General features: G+C 44.8%; 1 protein-coding gene across 1 annotated transcript; it reads left to right on the top strand.

The window, feature by feature from the left end:
* The first annotated feature begins 1,833 nt into the window (after positions 1 to 1,833).
* On the top strand, positions 1,834 to 22,802 carry NDNF (neuron derived neurotrophic factor). The gene is made up of 4 exons (XM_057429916.1): positions 1,834 to 2,073; positions 18,652 to 18,837; positions 19,858 to 19,982; positions 20,751 to 22,802. The coding sequence occupies exons 1-4, from the start codon at positions 2,024 to 2,026 to the stop codon at positions 22,142 to 22,144; spliced, it is 1,755 nt and encodes a 584-aa protein (XP_057285899.1). The 5' UTR covers positions 1,834 to 2,023; the 3' UTR covers positions 22,145 to 22,802.
* The last annotated feature ends 3,228 nt before the right edge of the window (positions 22,803 to 26,030 follow it).

Here is a 26,030-nt window from a genome sequence, read left to right on the forward strand (position 1 = left end):
GATTGAAGCTGCGTCTTCTGCAGCGGAAGAGGAGAACATGTAGTTTGCTGGGATTTTTTTTTTTTTTAACCGAGGTGTTGCAGTTGGAGGCAAAAAACACTCTAGAAAGGCAGAAGTTGGGATGCTGTGTACAAATACCAGGTATTTTTAGGTTTTCCTTAAACATGCAGAAATTCATGCATTCTGTGTCTTTCCTCCCTTCCCCAAACTCTTACCTTTGAACCTATTTGAAAAGGATCAACATGGTTGTGAAATATGTAAGGATATGGGTGTGAAAACAGAAGGATAACTGTCTGGGGGCACCCAGGGGGCTCTTTTTCTTAATCCTGGGTTTCTTTTGGTGAACTTGTATTTTCGAGCAGCCCCTGGGGCAGGTTGCTTGCTGGCTTGCTGTGAAAAACCTGGCTGCTCTTTGAGTTGACATAGTGGGAGGTAAGTGGCAGTAACTAATGGCAGTCAGTGGAGGTTTGGACAGTTATGTGTCCCCAGAGACATGAGCTCTTTTGGGGATTGCGGCTTCATAAGGTGAAGCTGATTGTCACCCCACAGAACATGACAATTCGCATCCCTCCTCTGAGGCTTTGCCATCAAATGTGTTCAGGAGCCTTTTGAAAAAATGAGGGTTTATTTTATTTTTGCTGCCCAAATCCTTTGAAGTAGTAGAGAAGGAATGATTGCCTTCAGGGAAATTACCAATCAGCTGCTGTCGGTAATAATTGTCTAATGCTTCTGTAGCACTTGATGGTGTTAGGACTGATGTGCAAAAAAGAAACAAAAAGAGAGGTTTGGTTTTAAACGGCCAAGGATACTTTCTATCTTTTCGTTGCAGCTCCCAGGTAATAGTAAGAAAAATGTCCCTAGATCCCAGATCCTGAAAGCTGCCTCTGACAGAAACATAACGAGGGAGAGGTTGCAGCTGGTAAACTGCAGGCGTGTTTACTAAATCCCATTTCTCACGCATCCTTGGCCACCTCTCCCGTATCCATCGCTGTTGGGATATTCCCCAGCATTCCCTCAACCCCAATCCCTTAAAGCAGTGGCTGCGTGAAAAGGAGAAGCGGGAGCGCTGTCCTCCCCCAGTTTTCTCCCACACTGTGTCCTGTCCCACAGAGCTGCCAGTCCCGACTTTCGGGCAGGATAACGCTTCCAAGATGGATGTTCAGTTCCTTCTCACAAACCCGGCCGGCTCTGCCCCTGCGCGGCTCTGCCCGGGGGATGGTGGTGGTGGGGACCCCCGGGTCGGGGCTCCTCGGGAGCCCGCCCCTCCGCGGAGCGGAGCGGTGGCGGGGCGGAGCGGCCGCGCCCGAGGGGCACCCCTGCCCGCCCCGGGCGGCAGCAGCGAGAAGCGCCGGACGCCGCCGCTCTGTGCCCCTCCGCGCCGCTCCTGCAAAGTTTTGCCAGCGCTCGGGTGCCCCGCAGCTCCTCCCGGGAGGCGAAACCGGGGCCGTGCCCTCGCCCCGGGAGGCGGCGGGTGCCTTGGGGGGTCCCGGCTCCTTTTCCCGGGGTTGGATTGTTTTTCTTCCGTTTTTTAATTCTTTTTTTTTTTGTTTGGTTTTTTGTTTGTTTGTTTGTTTTTTGTTGGTTTTTTTTTTTCTGCCGCGGGGAGGGGTGGGCAAGGGAAGAGGCTACAAAGCGCGAAGGGACGTGAGGGACAGAGTCCCCGTTGCAGCCCTTCCTCGCCGGAGCCTTAGGTAGACACCCGCACCCCTAAAAAAAAGAGCCTCCTCCCCCACGAGAGGACACGACGGAACGTGACGGGACGGAACAGGATCGGACGTCGCAAGGTAAGCCACCGGCCCCTGGGCGGGGGAGCGGGGCCTTCTGAGTAGCCTCTCCCCCCGACTGCCGCCGGGGCAGCGCCTTCGGGAGGCGGGTGCCGGGTGCTCCCCTCCAGCTGCAGGACACCTCGGCCAAAGCGGGGCTGGCGTGGAATGCGGCCACACCGGCGTGGCTCGGTCCCTCCAGCCGCAGCTGCAGCGCAGAGCTCCTCGCCCTGGCACTGCTCCGCTGCGGGCTCGCCGCGATGCTGCCGTGGGACCTCGGCGCCCCTTCGATCCTCCTCTCCTCTTTGAGGTTTGGGTTTTTTGCTCTCCGGTTTTGCTCTCTGTCATCCCGCGGTGACCAGTGCGCCGCAGCCTGCGCTGCCGCCGGAGCCCCAGTTGGACCTCCGGCAACCGGGCGCCTCCGCTGAGAGGGTGTGTGCCAGGCAGGCAACGGCTCCGGCTTTATCCACCATCGTACGTTGCTCTTGGGGGAAAGAAAAAGGGAGGAGGGAAAGCGTCTACCAAAAAAGTAGACAGAAAACTCAGCGGTGACTGAGTCGTGATTTTATTTCGACAGCGTGGAGACAATGGCTACAAAGTGTTTTTTAATCACTTGCAGATATAACTTTTATGTGTTTAAACCTTCATAGTTAAACGCTAGCGCAGAGTTTTGATTTTCTGAGTGTTTTTATTCTGGACGTGTTTAACATTTGAGTGGTAACGTTCCCCGATTCTCCAGAGCCATTACCTTGATGCCAGGGGTGAGAGGGGTCTAGTCCGTGCTGCGCTGCACAGGCCTGCTCAGGGAATCATCCCGGCAGACACCTACCTGTGTGAGGGAGCCGCTGCAAGGCTGGTTGCAGAGAGCAGGCTGCAAAGGTTGTAGTGTCCCTTGGACTTTCTCTCCCCACCGAAGGGTCTGGTTAGCGTCTTGTTGCAATCTGTAATTAAAACGCTTAAGCAGTATTGCTGTTCTTGTGGCTTGACTGTGTCGGAGGAGGCAAGCTCAGAGGGGAGGCAGGTCCCCAGTGTAAATACACAGCTCTCTCTGGAGCGGCTGGCTGTTTGCAAGCAGACAGCAGATGATGTTCAATGACACAAGTGTGACACTGGCTCTCCATTGGAGCATCCTACAGTCAGGCTGCACTGGCAGCCCCATCGAGCACCATCTTCAGATGGGCTTCTAGCCTAGTTGTACCAATTTCATGCTTGATTGAGCTGGTGGAGTTTTATGTGTGTAAAACTGAAAGATACGAGCGATTTGAGGGTGAATTCCTCCCTGGGCAGTTGGTGGCAAGTGATTTACACACTAGTCACCCTGGTGGGGCACTGCTGGCTTGCCCAGAACCTGCTTGGGTGTTAGACATTGGCAACATCCTTGGCCATGCTGTAATAGAGCAGGGAGAAAAACTTTGTGATTCATTTCAGCCTACTCTGAAGATCTCTGATTCTTAGCTATTTTAGGAATGGCATCTTAGATTGCTTCTTGTCAGGAATGCTTCACCCTCCCAGCCTCACTCTCCTACCTTGTAGCAAACCACATACCTGCAAGAGGAGAGCTGTTGAGGTTAGCCTTCTAGTACTACTAAAAGTCCCTGTGAGTACTTAGTGTCTAGAATTTAAAACTTGTTAATATTTGAAGGAGGAGAGGACTTTTAAAACACTGAGAGATTTTTGTGTTATAGTTCAACCACTGAAAGTGTGTTGAAGCAGAAATGTGCAGTAGTGTGGGTACTGTATGGACGTATTTGGGGTCCCCGGCTGTGTTTCATCCTGCTGTGAGGAGAATGATACCTGCTCCTTGTGGGCTTTCTGTGTCAGCAGAAATGAGCTTGCTTAATTTGAAAGAGCTTTATGATACCTCTGAAAAATTCCTTCAGCCTTGTCACATTCCCATGATGAGGACTGTAGGTACACCATGCTGTCCCTGTGGATCGTGGGCACTGCAGCGTGTCATCACAGCCCTGCATGTCCTGCACCTGCCCTGGGATGTGCCGTGCTCTGCAGCACCTGAGCGAGGAGCCAGCTCCTCCTTGACACCAGCCACCCCTCGCAGATGGGTGGCACACGGGTGACATGGTGTCACTGGCCAGCATGTTACCGCCCCATCCCCCTGGGGGAGTTTGGTGGCAGTTGGAGAGGGAATGTGAGTGTTGCGTGGGATGCTGATACCACAGACATACGGACAGCATTTTTTGATTTTTTTAAGGAGGTTGTCACAAAGGTGAGGCAGAACCACGTAGGATCGCCCCGCGTGAATGTTTTGTTGTAGATGACTGCTTTGGAAATGCCAAGGCAAAGCATTTAGGTTTCCCCAATGTTTATAAATACAATATGGTGCAAACTGTCAAGCAAGCTGTTCAAAATCACGTAACGCCTGTGCTGCCTTCCTAGTTCAGCTGGAATGCCTTCACCACATATTCGGCATTCGGCTGACGTTTAAAGTTCCCAGCACGCAGCTCCGGCCCATCTGCCACAGGTTTTCCAGCATGCCTCTCCTCCTCCCGTGAGCTGGGCTGGGGATGCAGGGCTGTGAGCACAGTCAGTGCTGCAGCTCCACTTTCACCACAACCTGCTCATTGGGTTGGTGCTGCACTGATCCCAGCCAGCTTGGTGAGAGCCTGGGCTGCTCTGAAAGGTCTCAGCTTGTATGCCAAAACCATGTTTAGGGGCAGAAATGATATCTTCAAATCCACTTTGTCCTCCCTAGAAGGTTTTTCCACCTAAGGTTTCTCCACCTTAGAGTCCCCTGGAAATGAAGGGATAAATCCCTTCCTGGGAGGTGGTCTGAGAGCTCAATCTAACGATGGGTGGTTTAATGGTGCCTGGGGATTAGGGGCTCATCTTGGCTGCAGTGTGGTTTTGAGCTTCCACCCATGCAGTGGCCTTCAGCTTCCCATCTCACAGCTTCAGTAGGGCTGGATGGCTCTCTTTGCTGGGTGTTTTGCTGTGGAGCATGCCAGGGTCTTCTGCTTTAATATATGTAAAAAGATGAGATGTTTATTACACTCAGACCCTGCCTTCTCTTGTACAGTTTATGTTCTGAAAGGCTGGTGATAAACAGTTTATTAAAAAGAAATCCTGATTTATTTCTGCAAACAGTTACATTTCAAGCTGGTACCAACTGTTTTTTTGGGAGACCACCTTTTATGCTTCCCATGGCAGTTTAAAAGATTGCTAGAAAAATAATCCAGAATTTAAGTAGGTTTGGATAAAGGCAAGCCAGGACTCCACGTCAGGGTCTGTGACGCTTTTATGCAGCAAAGCAGCAGATTTTACCACAGAACATCTGTGTACTGGCTTCAGTTACAGCACAGATTTTAGTGGGATAACAAGTCTTGTTTGGCTTTGCCTTCATTTTGAAGTCACTAAACTTTATATGAATAATAAAACTGTAAGCCCATTACTTCACTATTTTCCAGGGTCTATTTCAGTCCTCCTTCAGGGTCTTGCCTATTTCTAGAGCTGGTTTTATTTTGTTTTATGAAGCGTGTATTTATCTTTTCAGTTCCCACTTGCATTTGCAGGAGGCAGATGCACTAATTTGTAGCAATGGACACACCAGAGATGTCAGGTTTCCATTCAACCTTGCCGAACATACATCTTTTCTGCATTAAGGGCAGTCTAATGAAAACTGCATGTTTCTCAGTCAGTTCATCCAAAGGGGTTGATGTTATTAGTGTGGAAGACTATCTAGCTGCTCTGGGCTATCAGTTCAACCACCAGTGAGAGTTAAAGTAATGGGGGAAATTTTGCTTTCTGTCCTATTAGAAAATGCAGAGAAGGGTAGACTTGACAGAAGGAGGGAAGGGCTGCCTCCTTTGTGTGAGAAAACAAGTTTACAAGCCATTATAAAAGGGTGCACATACGGGTGGGAATGCACAGCAGCGTCAAGGATTATAATCTTGACTAATTATATATCAAAAAATCTGTGTTTTGAATATAAGGCTTGTGTGAGAGTGTATAGACAGCCCGTAAGACTAATATTTACTGTGCTTGTGGAGAACCCAGGGTGATACTGAATGCTGACAAGCTCTGTATTTTGGTGCCATTGACTGTAACTACAGTGAAGGGAGAATAAATCAGAATTATGTTAAGGGAAAGAGAGTATCTTAGGTAAGACCAGTGAGAAGGGACACAAGTACTGCCTGAGCTCTGCTAAATTCGGAGTGATGCAGTCAGTGAGCATTGCCTAGGAGAAAAGGCAGAGTGTAGAAGCTGTGTTCCCTGATCTTTGTTTTACACCGTGACTGAGAATATGCTACTTCTATGACAAAAATCTGCATTATATCAAACAGAGATAGATAGTTTCTCCCTAAAAGAAAATGACTCAGATAAGCTAATGCTCATGGATGGGTGGAACGAGCTTTGAAGGGTTAGATGTTATGTTTGAAAACTTTAACAAGATGTCATTAGGAGAGGAAGTATTTGACCTTGGATCTGGAAATAGGTCAGGGTAATAAATCATAACTCCAGGAGTATGTGCTTGAAGCTGGAAATAAGAGGGAGAAAGAAAGTAAATATTAAAAATAAGTTTGTTCTTTCAGAATTAATTATCTAATTTGTAATACGCAAGGACACACACTGAACAAGAGAAAGGTAAATGTTAACACAGGTTTATAACAGGAACCAGCCAAAAACCTCATGACTGCGTAGATGGCTTTGTTTGCACCCTGGGGAAGCACGTTAGTTGCGCAGGACATGTCAGAAGCAGGCAAAGTGTGATCTTTTTCAGTTCATGTCTGAGATACCTGATATTATAACCTCACCAAAACCATGATGAGCTTCTGGGAGACATTTTTCAGGATGGGTTTTAAAATGTCATTCAAGTAATCAGCAACACAAGCGGCCTGAGAAACCAGCCCCCAGTCCATGACTGCTTCAGTAAACAAAAATATACCCGAGTTACCAGGGGATGCAGGTGAGTCTTTTGCTGACCATCTTTCATGGGCATGACCTTCTTCCTGGGCAGGGGCGAGCCCCCAGGTGACCAAAGCATTTTCACCATTTTTCATGTATTGCTCCAGAGCATGCAGAGCTTTTCAGGTTTTGGCTCTAATCAGGACCACTCTGGTTTTAATGTAATGAGATTCAGTAGTTGGAAAGATGTTTGTTGCTTGTGTGAGAGCTGAGATAAGAAGTAGTGGGTCCTTACTGCGAGCACCCGGAAATCTGAAAAACAAAAGGCAATAATTTATCTTTCCCACTTCATTCCCCCCTTCATGGGTTCGGATATGAGTGACCCTCCAGCATGACCCTCCCTTGCTTGGAACGTGACACACCACCAAGGGCCAACACTTACCCTGTGATTTACAGGGGAAAAGCACTGTTCCCCTAATTGAGTGTATTGCTTTCTGGTAGGGTTTTGGGGGTTTCTTTTTCCTTTTTTGATTTAAGGAAAAGTAACTTTAAAGGGGTTGAAACTTTATTAGGGTGTGAGAAAAATGATACTTTTCATCTTTCTCACTTCTAACTTTCTCAGTGCCAAACCAGAGCAGTGGTCGACCAGCCACCGCTCCTGCTGCAGAGGCTGCAGGGGGAAGCCGGCGGGAGGTGCGATGGGATAACGTGTTCTCCTTACACGCCCGCAGGGATTATTAAACAGGAGAGGTGATTTCTGCAAAGCAAACAGAACACCATGGAGAAGTGAGCGTGCTCTCTCTCTCTCTCCTGTTACTTTGTTTAGGTGCAACAGATTTACTGCTAATTTGTTTATAGTCAAACAGTCTAAATGTGTCTCAGCATTTTGAAATCCAGAAACCTGATGCAAATTAAGCCATTTACAGATTGGGATGATGATGGTGCGGGAAAGCCAAGTGTCTCGGAGCTGCCAGATGGTCTCTGGATGTGAAGGAAAACATCAGTGAGCAATGTTAAGGGTTCCTAATCCCCATTCTTTCTCTTCCTTTGGCTACTAAATCTGCATTTAATTCCCCACGAGCTTTTTCTCCTGGGTAAGAATTACTTACTTGAGTATGACTTGTAGGACTAATAGAATCTTATCCTTATTTGAGGAAGACCCTAGGAGCTCTCAAACTGATTTTTCTGTAATGAGAATTAATGAATAAAAATTTAACAGTCCTAGGGGGTATTAAAGCTATAGTTTTGTAGGAAAGATTTAATGTCAGTCAATTAAAACTTCTATTATCCTGTTACAACACAATAGTTGAAAAAACATTTGCACTAGGAAAACTAAATAGGTTTATGTGAACAAATCTAACTTAACATTTGATATAAGAAGGTATTTAAGCAAGGGTATAAGACATCTCTTGCAAGAATGTGATAGCAGGGCAGCAGGCTCAGGGACAAAAATGTACTATGTTAATTTATGGAGTGTGTTCTAATTTCCACTCATTCAAGACAAAGCAATTGCAAAATGTTTATAAGAAAATCCAGGCAATGAGGGCTTTAACACAAAAATGCAGAATTCATGCACATCAGCAAGATGTACTTGCAATAGGTCAAAACACACTTCTGGCTCAGTCTTTTGCTCCCTTGGTTCATGGCCATACCCGCTTGGTACTATGGGCTTGGTGTGGTTCGTTCATCCAGGGACTGTGTGGACCCCGGTTTATGACCCTCAGTGAAATGTGCATGTGGGGCGATAAAGCAGAACCAGGGGGCATTGTCCCCACAGGCAGAGCTCCCTGCCCAGCTCCAGCCCAAATCCCTTGGGCCTGCTGAAATGCCTTGAAGGGGACAAAGCACCAAAGAGCAGATATTTTTTTTTTAATTTCACCTTTTTGTTTTTTACAATGCAACATTAATTGTGATGATGAAATGGCACTTTGTCCTTTAGCAGATCCTCATCCAATGATCTTGCAGCCATTTTCAGTTGCTGGTCAAGAGACATTCCCAGAAGGCAACACTGGATCCCATGCCAGAGCTCTCACCTTTCTCTTTGGGAAAGGAAATGCTCTTGGCATGCCTTTCAGCCATCTCTGAGTACACAAATTCCTTTTCTTCTCTTCCCTTCCTTTCTCCCCTTCCTCTCTCCCCTTCCTCTCTCCCCTTCTTCTCTCCCCTGCTGTCAGCCAAGGATGTATGGTTGCCATAAGAAGGCTTTGGATGTTCATTCACCCGTGACAGTCTGACCTATCTGCCTTTATGAGTCTCCTCTGCTTTTGTTTGCAGTAACTAGAAAAAGGACTAACCTTTTGCCTGCCAGCCTGGACAAATAAACACTAGCCCAGTGGTAGAGTGGAGCTGAAACTGACCCTTTCAATTATCTGATTTCTGAGATCCCTTACCACAGCTCTGTAGTTGCCTCTGGCATATTTGAAACTCTTTCAGCACATCCCTTTAGAGCATCCATCTTTTTGCACTTGGGAAAAGACTTTTCAGCAGAAGTCCACTGTTTAGAGAACCCAGAAAATGTTAGAAAGCCACCCTGAAGACTGGCAGCTCCTGAACCCACTCTATCCTGCTTTGATATGATGAACTGGAGAGCAGTGGTTGGACTTGAGGTGTCTCGTAAACTCTTCAGACAGATGCACGTGTCAGCTCTGATCATAGGCCCACCTGTGGCAGCAGTCTCCATGGCTGTGCCACGTCTCTCTGGGTATGAACTGTTCTGCCCCTTGGAGGTGAGCTCTTTCTCTGCTGTATGGCTCCTTAGCCCTGGAGATGTCCAGTGGCACTGGGTGAGCAGCTCAGGGCAGGGATGTGGGCTGCAAGCATCCATAACTCCTCCAACATGTGGCCACACTTGTCCCAGTTTTTTTGTCTGCTTCTGCAACAACCTAGAGTAACCTTGGGAGACATCCTTGCACCATATAGTTGCTCTCCTCCTGTGAGGGTCCCTTCTCCCTCATGAGCATTGAGTGTGCTCACTGCTGTCATTTGTCCCAGTGGCTAGTAGAAGATTAGGAAAGGGGGGATATAGCTAACAACTTTCACTAATTTGCTGTGTTACTCTCCACAGGAATCTGAGTCTTATTTAAAGCAGGGTACTAAGCAAGTAAATTCCAGTAAACTAAATTTAGCCAGCCTAAGCATTCCTGCTTTTTCTTGTCCCTACCCAGAGAACATACAGAAGCGAGCATGCAAAAGAGTCAATTTTCTAACTGACACCAAGGAGAAGTGGTGAGGCTGTCCTCCCTGAGATGACATCCACTTGCAATGGGCTTTGCTCTCAGCCTCGGAGAGAGTCACCAGAGCTAATGGTGTGACCTGGAAATTATGTGTGCTGCTTTCTAGGGATGGTGGAGATCATCTGGGGGGGCAATACCCACGCTGAGTCTTGGAAGGTCTTTGCTGCTGTAACCATGGCTGAGGTCTGGCAGCTTTAACGTTGAGCCTGCTGCTAGAAATATGTAAATATAAATACCTTTAGCACTACATTTGATACTTTCCATTTTCAAGCACTTGATAAATGTTTACATATTTTCAGCAACCCTTTTCCAACTAGGAAGAAATGAAACACAACATCTGTGAATTACCATGATGCATACAAATCATTCTGAGAAAGCACCTTACGGGTTCATTAAGGATTTGTAGGGCATAAGATTTCCTCTGCATGCCTTTAAAGTTGAAGGCAGATAATATAAAAACTGAATACAGTTTTGGACAGTAGGTTCCATTAGAAAAATTTGGATTCTGATGATAATTAAAGAATTGTAAAGTTTTGCGGATCACCTGTAAGCACAACATGTATTAGTGTGGTTGTAAGTAATAAGGGCTAGACCTTTGATTTGGTAGAAGTTATAGTTTCTTTGAAGTCAGCTGAGGATCTGGACTACATGATTCAGGTGCAGTTAAAGGCAACACAGGGACAAGATTGAAAAAATACAGGAAAAACATAACAAAATAGAAATAACTTTTCTCCTCTGTTCCTATAAATTGTATTTTCTCCTTTGAAGGCAGCTATGCTCACCACTATATCCTTGTCCCATATCTAGTTAACTATGAGTGTCCCTGTATCGAAAAAAAACTAGAATCCAACTTTACAATTGCATTTGGTGCCAGATGCCTGCTACAGTTTCTATTTGAGTTCCCATCGTTGTATCTTTGCTCTGAGATACCACTGCAAACTAATGTGGGGTCAGAGAATCGCCTCTTGGGCATGAGCACTGTAATAGGGTTTTTTATTGGAGCTACTCTCTTGTTTGCTCTTCCAGCTGCCAGAGAGCGGCTCTTCCAGCTTCCTGGAGAGCTGCTGCTGTTACTGTCCATGCTATTGCAGCCATTACTGGTCATTGCTGCTTAGCCTGGAAGCGCCAAGAAAGCCTAGGCAGTAAAAACGAAGACATGGTAAAATTGTAAACGGGAATTTTTGTGTAGCTGTTTCAGGAAGACTGTGTGTGTGGAGCTACGGAAGTGGGCAGGAATACTAACGTACTTTGACTGGCTGTGGTTTGTAATCCTATGTACATTTGTGGTGGTGTTCTTGATGCCAAAGAAAGCTGCATGTCTGATGGAAGCTGAGGGAATCAGCCTCTGTGCACTTAGGAGGGTTTTGAAGTAGTCAGTCATTTTTCCCTTTTTCAATCATCCACCAAAAAGCAGAAGGGAAGAAGCAGGGAAGCAATTTCAGTGTGCTTACGACACAGCTTCCCACAGACTGGGAGTGCTTCAGCTGTTACTGGAGCTGCTGAAAGCTCAGCTTCCCCCTACTCCTGCCCTGCAAGTTGCCCTGATGACTTGCAGCCCCTTGCCTGTCACTGCCTCTCCCACAGCTCCCTGCTCTGCTCCAGCCCCTTGTTTTCTCCCCTTTAACAAACACGTTGTTGGCTGTGGGCAGCTCCCAGGCCAGCTGTATTCTCCAGACCCTAGGAATGGCTCAAGCAACTTTAACTCCTTCAGTGGTTAATGCAGTTAATGACTTTAGGTTTATATTTTAACACTTTCCAAACTTCTTTCTGACCTTCAGCCATAAGCTCCAGTGGTTCGAGGATGCAACAGCAGGCTGTACAGACACCAGTTCTGTTCCTGCTCTTTATCATACCATGACACTTCAGTCATCCCTGCCTCTGGTGGGTTTTGGCAAGGGCACTTGCTCATAATGTCATTCAGAAGTATTCCAGAGAAACAGTGGGAAACTCCGTACCAAATACCAACCTACTTGTGTTGGTTGTAATTTGTAAGTGTTCATATGTTCCTCCCCATTAATCCTCTTGCTGAAATTCATTATGGAGTCAGTAACGTGCACACAGATGGCTGTGCTGAAGGCAGAATGACTTGGCCGAGGAAATTAGCTATTGTTTTATATTAAAGGAATTATATTTGGATTTCCTTGAACAAGGAAGGTAGCTGCCCCACTTTTATTGCTTGTAACAAGGGAATAACAATTACTTTCCATTATAAAACACCTCCAGATCTTCTGCTGAAAGGTTTGTGGTAGAGCTGCATGGCATTCGGGGTTGGTTATCTTAAATGGCCTGGAGTTGTACAAACTAAGATTTCTCTGCCTTCTCTTATTTCTCCTACTGGGGCTCAACCCCTACAGAGACTATGGAAGAAATTCCCCTTCTCTGAGTTGGGTGTGTGACGTGAACTTTTCCTCTGGAAGAACTGGTACCATCACCTGTCCCATGATGCTTGCCCTGTCTGGGAACAGTGTCCGGCTGCCTGGTGATTTTGTATGGGTTTGGGAGGATAAGAAGGCAGAATGGTAAGGACATCCAGCAGCCCGTGCTGGAATGGCCAAGGGAAGTGGAGCTCGACATGGGGGCAAGTCACCATCTGGCTGACACCCAGTGCTCCAGCACATCACTTCTTCCCATGCCTCTGCCATCCTCTGGCAAGGAGAGCTAGGAGGAACAACAGAACATTATAACAGGGGCCACTGGGGACACACTGTTTGGTTTTGACACTCGGTGATGAGCTGTGTTGGTCAAAATGGCTGTGAGGGAGGGAAGTTCTGGTATGTGGTCTCTGATGAAAACAAGAAAAACTAGAATGCATTTCCTCAAGTCTCCCAAATGCATCTCCTGGCTCAGCTGTTTTCTGAAGCATCCAGCTACCACCAGCTCCAGGATGGCAAATTCAGTGTAATCAGAGTTGAATTTGTTTCCACTTAAAGAAAAATAAATAAGGCTCAGTTTGGAAACAAAATAGTCCATGTAAAATTTGATATTTTGATGCTGTATCTCCCTGAGTTTGTTTGCTTTTCAACATGTCTGATTTGATACAGATCTGCATTTTACAATGTTATCCCTTTGGAGTTAACCTCACTCCTAAATTTTAATATTTGTAATTTGTTGCCACTGTTGTTCATTAAGATTTGGTAGGAATGTACTCTTATTTCTTCATACCTTCTTATTTTTACATAGCTTAATATTTTTCCTATGCTACTGTGGTTTGCTTTGCTAAAATAATACTCCCAGCAAAGGAGAATTGTGGGTTGAACTGGAGTTTCAAGAGGCTGGTTAATCCACGGATTACTGACACGGTGGACTCTAAATGCTTCAAAGGCACTATTACAATACATCATGTTTGTGTGTTCTTGAGGAGCTTTAATCCATGGATTACAGGACTGTAAATGTTACTGCCCTACCCGTTGCAGCCGTTCCTGTCAACAGGAGCTGCCAAGTCAAGCCAGATATTTCGCTTTAAAAGCCATACAGTGCTACACCCCTGCATCCCTGTCGGTGCTGTCCTCCTCATCCCACCCTGTTCCTTAGGGAAAGGCATTAGGCTAGTGCTTGCCACCGGCAGACGGGCTGGCTGGGGCTGCACTGTCCAAGATCCTGGTGAGGCTCCCATAGCCCTGCGTGGCCCATGCTTTTCCCCAGGCCTGAGGCAGGACCAGACAATAAGTTTTCAAGAATGCTGCTTTTAAAAAATAAACCAACCCCAAAACCCAAATGAAAAGCATACCAAACATTTTCCAGATCCTTTAGGGAATAGTAAGTATTAAATACCAGGCCTTCCGTTTTCCTCCTCTGGTCTCCCCCTAAACAAACAAGGCAAGCAGCTCTCAGTAAGTACTTAAAATTCAAAGGCATTGTTTTGCCTTGTTTGCACATCAAAAATAACTATATTACAGTTGGAATTGGTAGGCGCTTTTAAACTCCTCTGTTGCTGAGGTGATAACTCTGTGTGCTGAGGTGCATTTGTTTGTGTTATATATCTCTGGAAATGAGGTGTATAATGGAAAAGCTCACAGCCCTTTTACTTGCAGCATTCCTCTAATAAGTCAAAGAAGTCACACAATGCCCTTTTATTTCTGAAGCTGCACTTAAATCACATCAATAAATCTACAGATTTATTACGAGAAGAAGCGTGGGTAATGTAAATAACAGAAAAAAAAATAAAATCCCAACACACAAAAATAGGATGTAAGGAGGGAAAAATTGAACCATCCATATACTAAGAAGGCAAGAAACACAAAGCAAAAGCACTGTGGCAGGCAGTACCATGAAATTATCCTTGCTAAATTACAGTCCTGCATTTTTCATTCTGTGTAATTAAACCTTAGGGTTTATTTCTTCCAGATGCATTTGCTTCAGGTAAACCCTAATCTTTTTGTTTTGTTATTCCATATCCTTTACAAGTCTCTGACCTGCAGACAGTGAAGAAGTAAGGCAAATGATTTCCCGAGATTGAGGCGCTTGAATCTGACTTGCTACTAGCACTGGCACTGCACATGGTGAAGCCAGTGCTCTTGCAGCCTTTTGGTGGAGTGTAGGTGTACCTGATGACATTGAGCCTTCCTGGTAATAAATACACAGTGAAGTCTAAACAAGAGGACGCAGCTGCTCTGATCCAAACAGCCAAACCAAAGGGATTTTCGGCTTCTTGGGTGAGTTCTATGGTGGGATGTAAGAAGGGAGCCTCTGATACTTCCTGTGGTACATCCTGCACAACTGCTATGTTTTGCTGGAAAGAAAAGTCTTGCTTGGGGCAGACAGAAAATACTGTAGGCTTGCTCTGTGAAATCAAAAATGAGATGATTTATCTGCCCCTGGGGCCACCTGGTTTTGGCTTCGGTTGAGGGTTATGCCTGTCCTGCTGATCCCAGAGCCTGCGGCGAGAGCCTGTGAGGTGCTGCCGCAGCTCCAGCCAATCTGTCACAGACTTGGAACATAAGTCAGGTACAAATCCCATTATCCTCTCTGCTTCTGCTTATAATTGCAGTTTACCTAGATATTACCAGTGAGCCTTTTGTAGAGATGAAGTTTGTTATGCAAAGGTCTTATAGGCTGGGCAGAAGGCTTGTGTACATGGGATTTTGGAAAGGCCGGGTAAGGCTCACTGCCCGCATGGAAACCATTTGAAAGATATGAATGAACTGTAATCATCATCATCAAATCTGTGATCTGATTTAATGATAATTTTCATGTATGTGCTTATATCTTAGTTGTATAGTATGTCCAGACTGCTGCTTTTGTTTGTTTATACTTTCTGAAGGGACAAAAGACCAAACCCAAACATCTGGCAAGGTGGTAAATCCTGAGGTGTTTAAAATAATTTATATCCCACCCCAAATGTACAGCATGCTTTTCTCAGTCTATTTAGATCAATGCATAGAAGTTCATTAAGTACCTTCCAAGTATTTTTCTAAGAAGTAGCTGGTGCTACTGGAGTGTGTGTGCAGGCTGGGATCTTCTCACCTGGGGACAGGATTGCCACCTTCTAGGTCAAAATAAAGGGAACTCTGGCCACCTGCCACACTCAGTTTAGGCAGAATTTGGGGAAAAAGTGAGAAGTAAAGCTGGGCCATTAGAGGGCAGTTTTGCAGTCCTGGAGAAGGAAAACGATGCTTATTATTTCACTTAGGACTGTTTATCTTGGCACTCACTTAAATTCAGTGATAAACAGCAGGCAAATCCTTCAGTCAGCAGGAATATATCAATAAAATATTGACTCAGAGTTTAGAAGAAAAGAAAACAAGATGAACTTGTAGAAAAGGGAACAAACAACATTTAGGAGGTGGCACAGGCTGGGGAACAAAAAAAATCACACAACGTATTTCATGTAATTTGTATGGCTTCACAGTGCAGCACTTTGGCCTGAGCTTGTACCTGGCTTCTAAAAATGAAGAGTCTCAGGGAATGGCAGACAGAGACAAGAAAACTGTTGGAAGTTTGAAGGCTGGGTGGGAGAGCAGGAATTCATGTGCTCACATGCAGCAAGTGCATTTTCTGAACGACTGTGTTGAAGTAACTGCTCAGCGCTGAACTTGCCCAGAAAGAAACATGGGATGAATAGATGAGTTTTTTGCTTGTTTTGTGTTAGTGAGCTATAGAGGATTTAGCTTAAAACTAACAGATTATAATGACTGTGCTGCAAAAAATAAATCTGTTTATTAACTGGTGTGAAAGGGTGGTGTAGCACTGACGGCACGTTTCCCAGAAACTGAGTGCTTTTTGGATGGTATCTCACTTTTGGAAGTGTCGTGCATGAAAACTGGGGCTATATAAAGCCTCCAATATTTGGATATATGAAAATGGAAGCACTCAAAAACATATTCACTTGTAAAGGAACAAGGATTATTAAAGTTTTCCTTTTCAGGAACAGCTGTCAACTTTGCAAGTGATTTCATGTATGAGATGGGCCAATGTAGTCTGCCCAGGCCGGGCAGGGATCACAAAACTAACTTTAGTGAGTCTTTTATACTTACTTTTAAGCCAAAATGCTTTTACAATTAGATGAAGAAACTGGGGACAAATCTTGTTTCTGTGCTGTGGCTGTTATCAGGGACGGAAACGCTGTCTACAGGAGTTTTTCGAGTGAATTAGCTAGTGGAATTATTGAATAATTGAAGCCCAGCCTGGGTAGTCCTATAATCAAAAATCATTTATTTTAATAGAGGTTACATTGCACTGGAACTGTCTGTGGGAATACACAAGGCTGCAATTTCAAGGGGTTCATGCAGAGGACACTGTCTGCAGAGAGTGTCAGAGTTTCTCACCTAACCAAATAATCTGCTGTAACTGTAGTGATTAAGTTGGAAAGAATTTCTTCCCTGTCAGCAAACAATAATGCTTGAAAAATCAATAAACAGTGTGTTAGAGCACACGGAACTTGTCCTGTGTTGTGTGAAAGGAGGTTTCTGATGACTTTGGTGACTCAAATCAGCAAGTATTTTGACCTATGATCTTTGCTCCCAAGGGCCAGAAGTCAGCAACTTTGCCGATAAGTATCAACACTTCAGTCTGAATTTGAGGAAATATGTCTGTTGTCATCAAAAGCTAAGTTAGGATGTGCTTGGGATAAATTTTGACAAATGCTGGGAATGTTAAATCAAGATTTAACTAGAAGCAGCAACTGCATGTCTTAAGTAAAGCCCTTTTCTCCTTTCGCTTCTGTAGGGCAGAGCACTGCAGTGACCTGTTATTAAAATATCCCAAACAGTAACGAAGAGCACAGTTTGAGACCTGTGAGTGCCAGAGATGAAGCATTACAAGCCCTGCAAACAGGGAACTGTGGCCATGTGTTACTGTCATGAGGTTATTGCTGAATAAATAAGGGTGCAGCCTTCTCCAACTGCAAAACAACTTCTGGCAGCTGTGGCAGAGGCAGGGCTTCCCTGCAAGACAGTGGGGCCATCGATCAGCAAGCTCATAGCAGGGCTCCCTGGCATGCTTGCCGCTCACTGTCTTGCAGAGGTCATGGAGCTCCTCCACAGCCTCCATGCTGATGTGGGATGTGACCGCAGGGCAAACTCTGCCAGATGAACGTCAAGCTTTTGCTTTCATTTTTCCCTTGGTTTTCCACTCAGGAAGGGGAGGATCTGGCTGCAAATATAGGAATATGTGGTGCGCTGGGGAGGGAGAAAGCTGAGGGAGGCACAGCAGTCCTTGGTGTGAGCAACAGCATGAGTGAAAGGAGGTGAAGATAAAATTGCATCCTGGCAAGGGAGTTTTCAGTATGTCTCACTTATGGCTTACAGTTACTTAGGGTTTTCATCATGCTTCTCCAGAAAGCCAGTGGCTAACACAGTTTAGGTAATGCTCTAACCTATTTTTTTTTTTTCCAATTTTAATAAATGTTATCATTTAGCAATTTAAACTCACTGTACTTGTACTAGAAATGGGCTTTGTTTCCCCTTTACCACCCTCCCCTATAGCAGAGCTATTATATATGAGATCATCTACTGTATTGAAAGGAGATTTCCAAGCTGTCCCACTATATATGTTAGAGTAGTCATTACTGACCTAGTTGTAGACATACTAATGAAAGGCTGAGATTATGAATTATTATGCCTAATTTGTAAGGGATTCTCTGCTTTTGTGTTTTGCAATTACCATCAGGCTTGAGGATTAAGCCCTGCTGAACTGCATGCTAATACCAGTGTGCTTTGAATATGTCTGGGTTTATATCACATGTTTTCCTATTCACTGTTTTATAAAGAACAGTTTCACTGGAAATACTTACTTTTCAAAGGACTGTTGGAAGCCTGACCAAAAATTCCTGAGGAAAGTGGAGCTGATACACTCTCCATCTGCTCTGTGCTTACTCCTGCTCCCATGTCCAGTGAGCTCTGTTTCTGCTATGGCAAAACATTGAACTGTAGTGCTACCAAAGTATGTGGAAGGCTTTTGTTCTTTGTTAAGGAGAGGGAGTGATACAGATATGAAAGCTGTGTGCAGGCTTGCGTTTGGTTACAGCTCAAGGTGAAAGAATCTTATTTACATAGTTGATCCAAGTGCTGTGACAATGCAAGCTTAGTTCTTACAATCTTGTGTTCCTAATGCTTGTATGGCTCTACAGGGAAGGTTCCTGCAAAACATAAAGCACATACGTTGTTGTTACAGGTTTCAGCACTAAATCAGCCCACATGAGCCACACCACTGTGCAGCTAGCCAAGTCAGCAGCTGCAGGCCTCAAATAACTCCATGTTTCACCATGGTCTCACCCACTGGTGTAGGACAAGCTGGCAGAAGCTCCTGCCACACACAGTGCAGCACTTCTCAGGTGGGATTCCCTGTCGTTGCTGTAGGATGCTCCTGCTGTGCTGGCCACTGCTCCTGCTGCTGCCGCTCAGTTCCAGGCCCCAGAAGTTACCTACCAGAGATGAGGAGCTCTTCCAAATGCAAATTTGGAACAAGGCATTTTTCCATGATTCGTCCGTCATCCCAGATGGAGCTGAAATTAGCAGTTACCTCTTCCGAGACACCCCTAAAAGGTATTTCTGTCTGGTCCAAGTGAGGAAGTTGTACTTTGAAGATACTAGCTTTAGTTGCTGGGTGTTTTGTGATAAAAATTGGATCCAAACCAGAAACCCACAAATGCCAGTCTTCTGTCTGGTGAAATAACTATGCAAGTTTCCATCCCAATCTGTCCTCCACAGCTGAGGGTCTATCCAATTTATTTGATTTCTGGGATAAGCCCAGAGCTTCCACAGACCACAGAAATTCCCTGAAGTGGGGCCACTAACCATGTCTGGAGGCAAAGGGAGCAGGAAAGAAATTAGAAACTACAGGCTTACCTCACCACACTTGTCTTTCTTCATTATTTCATATTGTGCTTTAAAGAAGCAATGTAAGCCTGGTCTGAACTCCCTACTTCCCAGCCTTGACCCTAACAGTCAGAAAATACTGAGGTTAGACTGGGAAGGAACCTGAGGCTCCAAAGACTTCAGGGAAGACCAGCATTGTCACCTTCCTGCTGATGTCACATACATCCTTCAGCCTTCATCGGTGAGAAACACCTTACAATAATTGACGGTTAGTGCTTGAGGGGATGCAGGAGGATAGTGGAATGCATATATCTGCATATGCTTCTAGGGCCCTTACCTGGACATAGCATAAAATGCGTGTCCTGCTTGGAACAGCATATCCCTAAATTCCAGTACCGATCCTGTTTCCCTCATTTCTAGCTTTGTGACCATTTGTATGGTATATATTTAGCGTAGGTGTAAAACATGAAGCTGACAGAGGGGAAGACAGGAGGCCAGAAACCCTTCTGCTGTGTCTTCACAAGCAGAGCATGGTCTCTGTACCAACATGTTCATGGGGATACACCCCTCACCTCCTTAGCACTTGCCCACCAGCCTGTTCACATTCCTTCTGCACATGCTTGCCTGTAAGTAACACTTTTGTCTCTGTTGCCCTATTAAGATCAAACTCAGTCGTATCAAGTCGGTCCCTAACAGTTGGCTGCCTTCAGGATTTACTGACATATGGGTCTGTTACCCTTCCTCTAGGTATTTCTTTGTGGTTGAAGAGGACAACACTCCCTTAGCAGTGACAGTAACACCATGCGATGCCCCTCTGGAATGGAAACTGAGTGTGCAAGAGCTCCCTGAGGAAGCTAGTGGAGAAGGTTCAGGTAACAAACCACTGACAGCTTCCCTTGCACACTGGAGACCTGCTTTTCTCAAGGATTTGAAGCCCCTCAAACCTGACAAGGAAAAGAGCTGTAGAAGTAAAAGCTGAGATTACCGTTACAGAGTGCACTGGATGCTGCCACAACAAACTGTGTTTGCTCAGAGTAACCTGGTTTCTTTGGGGCTTTGCTGTGAGCTGTATACACAAGATAAGAGCTGGATAGACATTGCAGCAGGGCTGAGCTCACCTCTTGGAGGGCACTTGTCTGTAGACATGGAGCTTATATGGAAATGGCCATGTAAAACTGCTACTCAAGAGAGAAAATGTCTTTGGTTTCCAGATCCTGTCACACAAGTACTGAAATGTTCTACACACCATGTTGTATGGTGTGCACACCTTTGGCCTCTGCTGTATTCAGGAACAAAATTTTAGCAAGTCCAGAAACAGGCAGCGGAGCTAGTTCCCCCTGGGAACTGCACGTTGGATGCTTGAAGATAGTGGTACTCTAGTGGAAGGTATTAGCTACTATTCGCAAGACTCTGTTACTCTGTTAGTAGTGGTCAGGTGCAATTTCTATGGTGTTTGGCTTCAACCTGAGTGCCAAACCAATTCCCTCTCTTATTTGACAGAAGTATTGATTATATCTTACTCAGAAGATAAAACTTCATTTTTTCATCTTACTTTTGTATTTTATGAAGTGTCTGTTAGAGTTTTATTTTCTCATATTCACAGGCTGTGTCTCTATTGTTTTTCTTTGCTTCTAATTTAGGTGAACCAGAGCCTCTTGAGCAACAGAAACAGCAGATTACTAATGAGGAAGGCACAGAGCTGTTCTCTTACAAAGGCAATGATGTTGAGTACTTTGTGTCCTCTAGCTCCCCATCTGGTTTATACCAACTAGATCTGCTGTCGACAGAGAAAGATACACATTTTAAAGTGTATGCAACCACTACTCCGGAATCAGACCAACCTTATCCTGAATTACCTTACGATCCCAGAATCGATGTCACTTCTCTGGGACGTACAACAGTGACACTGGCATGGAAACCAAGTCCTACCGCCTCCTTACTGAAACAGCCCATTCAGTACTGCATAGTCGTCAATAAAGAACACAACTTCAAAAGCTTCTGTGCTGTTGAAGCCAAGCTCAGTTCTGATGATGCCTTTATGATGGCTCCAAAACCAGGTCTGGATTTCAGTCCATTTGACTTTGCCCATTTTGGCTTCCCCTCAGACAACAACTCTGGCAAAGAACGCAATTTCCTAAAACCATCATCAAAGTTTGGGCGCCAAACATCCTTAAAGCCGAGAGCTGACCTCCATAAAGTTTGTATCGGGAACAAGAACATCTTCACAGTGTCTGACCTAAAGCCTGACACGCAGTACTACTTTGACATGTTTGCAGTAAATACCAACACTAACACAAGCACTGCATACATAGGCACCTTTGCCAGAACAAAGGAGGAGGCTAAACAGAAAACAGTTGAACTGAAGGATGGCAGAGTTACAGATGTGTTCATCAAGAGGAAGGGAGCCAAATTTCTACGGTTTGCTCCCGTTTCATCTCACCAGAAAGTCATCTTCTCCATTCATTCGTGCCTGGATGCTGTTCAGGTCCAGGTTAGAAGAGATGGAAAACTTCTCTTGTCTCAGAATGTGGAAGGTGTGCGGCAGTTCCAGCTTCAGGGAAGAGCAAAAGCCAAATATCTGATTAGGCTGAAAGGAAGCAAAAACGGTGCTTCTATGCTGAAGGTCCTGGCTACAACAAGGCCTAACAAGCAGTTGTTTCCTTCTCTTCCTGAAGATACACGAGTCAAAGCCTTTGACAAACTCCGCACGTGTTCTTCGGTCACAGTGGCGTGGCTGGGCACGCAAGAGAGAAACAAGTTCTGCATCTACAAAAGGGAAGTGGATGACAGTTACAATGAAAAGCAGAAGAAAAGAGAGCAGAACCAGTGCTTGGGCCCAGATATGAGGAAGAAATTTGAAAAGGTCCTCTGTAAATACTTCCACAGCCAGAACATCCAGAAAGCGGTAACCACAGAGACAATAAGAGGCCTGCAGCCTGGCAAGTCCTACCTGCTGGATGTTTATGTGATAGGGCATGGTGGGCACTCCGTGAAATACCAGAGCAAACTGGTGAAAACGAGGAAGTTCTGTTAGTGCCCCTGTACATAGAAATATGTGGAACTCTGGTCTGAACATTATCCTACTTCCAAGTATATGGATTGACTACTTGCACAGCTGAGAAGTTGTGACCTGTATTTGTACTGTGTAGAAAAGATATCAACTTGTGTATTTATGTTTACATAAGTAATTGTTTGGAGGAACTGAGGCTGGGGGTCTCCAGTAGCATCTGGCAATGGTATTATCATGTGTCCAGTGATCCACATGTGATGCTGAGTAGATGTCCAAGGTAGCAGGAAACCTTGAAGGAAGTGGCACTCCTTTGCTTCCATATTGCATGAACTGCTTCTAAATTATTTTATACTTCAAAGGCTGAAATACATCATTCATCCACCTTGTTCCTCACAGAGCTCACAGATGTACACCCTTTCTCTCAGTGTAGGTGGTAGGATTTCTGTAAATTATTTTATAGTCTTGTTTTAAATGTTTATGTTTCTATGATTGTAAACAAATAAAATCTCTCCCCAATAAAGTACAAATCTAAACTATTAACTGGGCTGCATATGAAGCAGTTTCATTGCTAATGTAAATTCTTACCTAGCTGATTTTCATGTTTAAATACTGTATGTATTTCATGTACAAAGTTGCCATAATGTTATATTCCTGTACATAAAATTAAAAATACTAGATTATATATTATTTTGCTTTTCTTGACATTTGAAGGGGGCAAACAGACCTGTGGACAAGAAGAGGTATGTTGAAACTTGAACTCAGCTAGGATGTGCCTCCTTCTTTTTATTGAGTTTTTTTGGGCAAAGTGACTCAAGTCCAGTAGAATTACTGATGTTACTGAGTCAGTTAAAATCTGCAAAAGAGCACAGGCCATTGAGGAAGGGGTATTTGTGGCATACTCTGAGTCTACAGTGACACAAGCTCTAAAGGAGCAGGGCAGCATGGAGGATCTTTGCTTGTCCTAGGTAAGAATGGATCCTGTTCTTTCATGCTTGTGAGTGCCACCAGCACTTGGCAAGGAGTGCACAGTCTGAGTTAGAGAGAGCGTGCTGTCCAAACAACACACCAGAGAACCAGTTGTTATTTTTGTTGGATTATCATTGAAAACATTTGCTTTCTGGATGCTGCTGGGTTTGACCGCAGTAATAATAAGCTGAGAGGATTATTTTTTCCATTTACAAGAATGGTAGTGCTACGAAAAAAAACATCCACTTTCATTTAAGTTGCAGTTATTTCCATTGTGTAGGTTTCTTTAAAATACTGAATGTCTGGATCTCATCTTTTCTAAATTTTCTTTTTTTCCACATCAACTTCATGACTCAAAAACTCATGTAGAGCTGCTTAATGGAAAACACACTTCTGAGCAGCAACTAAGACCAGCCCATTTGAAGCAGCTAAGAGCAGGATGCATGCTGCCTCAGGACCAGTATTACAGTATAGTCAGGGCCCCAGGACAGGCAACTGAGACCCTTTTCCTTGGTCCCATCATATGTCTCAGCCCACAGCACTCAGGCAGTGGATGTCGGGGCTTATTCAAAGACAGTCTCAGTCTCTTCCTTAGGTGCCTGTACACAAAACATCTCACTGCTGTGACTTTGGCACTTACAGCCCCCTTGGGGCTCTGAAGATACGTGTGGAGAGACCAGGGCATGAGGGAAAGGGTCCAAAATCCAGTTAAAGGCCAAAAGCAGATTCCTTTTAGGCTGGTCACAGGGGAGATGAGAACACTCCATCCCTGCAGAGGTGAGCTCCAGCTTTCCTTGTCCCTGTAGTGCTGAGCTGCTCAGGTGTTTCTTTCTGTGTCCCCAGCATATTTCATTTTGCAGGCTGGTGGGTAGCAGTGGAGGATTTTGTGGCTGCAGAGGCTCCCACACCATTCCACATCCGAGTTTGTTGTGATGAATCTCCAGGAAAGGGGCAGATGATACCAAATGGAGACTGATAAGAAGATGCCTTCTGTGTTTAATATATCATAAACCTAAGAATTGAAATTTAAGTTTCTCCAGAGATGATCTTTCCTGATCTGAAAACATCCCTCTGATTTCTCAAAGGCTTCAGTAACACACACCTGCTAGATCACTGTGGCAGCCGATGCGTGAGCAGTAGGTGACTGCAGCTGGGAATCCCTCAAGAAAGGGGACTGCAGTACCAGTGTTAGCTCACCAATTGCCAGGGAGGTATCTTGCCTACATCTCACTGTCTAAGAAGCAGCTAATGAATCCTTCAGTTAAAGGCAGCACTTGACATTCTTAAGCATTTCTCTGTTTCCCCATTTTTGTCGGGAATGATGCCCCTTCCACTGGCCTATTTCGATGTTTACTTGAAAACATGTGTCATCACCATCCCAGTTCTGTTTGTTTCCTGTAGCTAGATTTCTCTGTTTGGATATTCATCCAGCTCACTTGGCTTTTCTGCCTGCTAACCTTATGTTTGCAGTATGTCACAAAATGAAAATGTTCCCCAAGATGCATGCATCTTCTGTTTCTGAACACATTTTTGAAAATGTCACAATATTTGCCTTTACTCCCACTGGAATTCTTCTTTTCCCAAACAACTAGCTCTATTTATTCTTCAGGATAAAAATGAGACCATGCTAGTATCACGTTTACTAATCCTGTTATTATTCGGGTTTTCATGGAGTCAAGAGGGCCTGAGAAAGGCAGTTCTTATTTTGAAGGATGGAGTAAAAATAAGGGCAGCAGTCTTTATACAGTGCAAATATAAGTAACTCCTAAGCGTGAAGTGACTGAAGGTGGGTATTAAAGTAATAGGTATCACCTACTGAGAAAGCTCCAGCCAAGTCTAGAGACTCCTTTCACAAAGGCCATAGAACAACGGTCACTTTGAACTGCTGCTGCCCCTACATTGAGTCTGACTTAGTCACAGATCTGGATCCTGTTATTAATCCACTGTCACTTCTGTATCCCTAGTTTCACATCAAAACGTAGATGGAAAACTTCTCAAAGACTATAATAGGTGGAAACCTGGCATAAAAGGCCCCCAAAAGCCAGTATATCAAATAGACACATTCTATATGTTATAATAGATATATGTATATATGTTTTTTAAGCAAAAGGCTGGAGAGGTAATTAAAATAGAAACACAAGCTTAAAAATAGAAGGTTAAATGGAGTTCAGCATTCATATTTCACTTTAGGAAAAGTAATGCCCTGTAGAATAGCCAGTTGAGGAACATGCAGGGCTAGGGGATACTAGTATACATTGGTCCACCCTGGTGGCTGTGCTTCATTAACATGTATGTACTGCAGGACTGTGTAACAAAGCAATCCTCCATAGACTGTTGTTGTTGTTTCAAAACAAGTATCACAGTATCACAGTATGCTAGAGATTGGAAGGGACCTCGAAAGATCATCTAGTCCAATCCCCCTGCTGGAGCAGGAACACCTAGATAATGTTACACAGGAATGTGTCCACGCGGGTTTTGAATGTCTCCAGGGAAGGAGACTCCACAACCTCCCTGGGCAGCCTGTTCCAGTGTTCCGTCACCCTCACCGAGAAGAAGTTTCTTCTCAAGTTTAAGTGGAACCTCTTGTGTTCCAGTTTGTACCCATTACCCCTTGTCCTATCATTGTTTGCCACTGAGTAGAGCCTGGCTCCATCCTCGTGACACTCCCCCTTTATATATTTATAGACACTTATAAGGTCACCCCTCAGCCTCCTCTTCTCCAAACTATAGAGACCCAGCTCCCTCAGTCTTTCCTCATAAGGGAGATGCTCCACTCCCTTAATCATCTTCGTTGCCCTGCGCTGGACTCTCTCCAGCAGCTCCCTGTCCTTCTTGAACTGAGTTATTGAGCCATGGTATACCACAGCAAGATAAAATCTTTAACATCTTCCTCAATCAAAGTGGAGCTTATCTAATTTTATCAATTTACTTGTTGACAAATTTG

Source organism: Pezoporus wallicus, unplaced genomic scaffold, assembly GCF_028554395.1.
Source record: "Pezoporus wallicus isolate ANWC-B61680 ecotype Strahan unplaced genomic scaffold, APGP_CSIRO_Pwel_v1 contig_5690, whole genome shotgun sequence".
Taxonomy (NCBI): Eukaryota; Metazoa; Chordata; class Aves; order Psittaciformes; family Psittacidae; genus Pezoporus; species Pezoporus wallicus.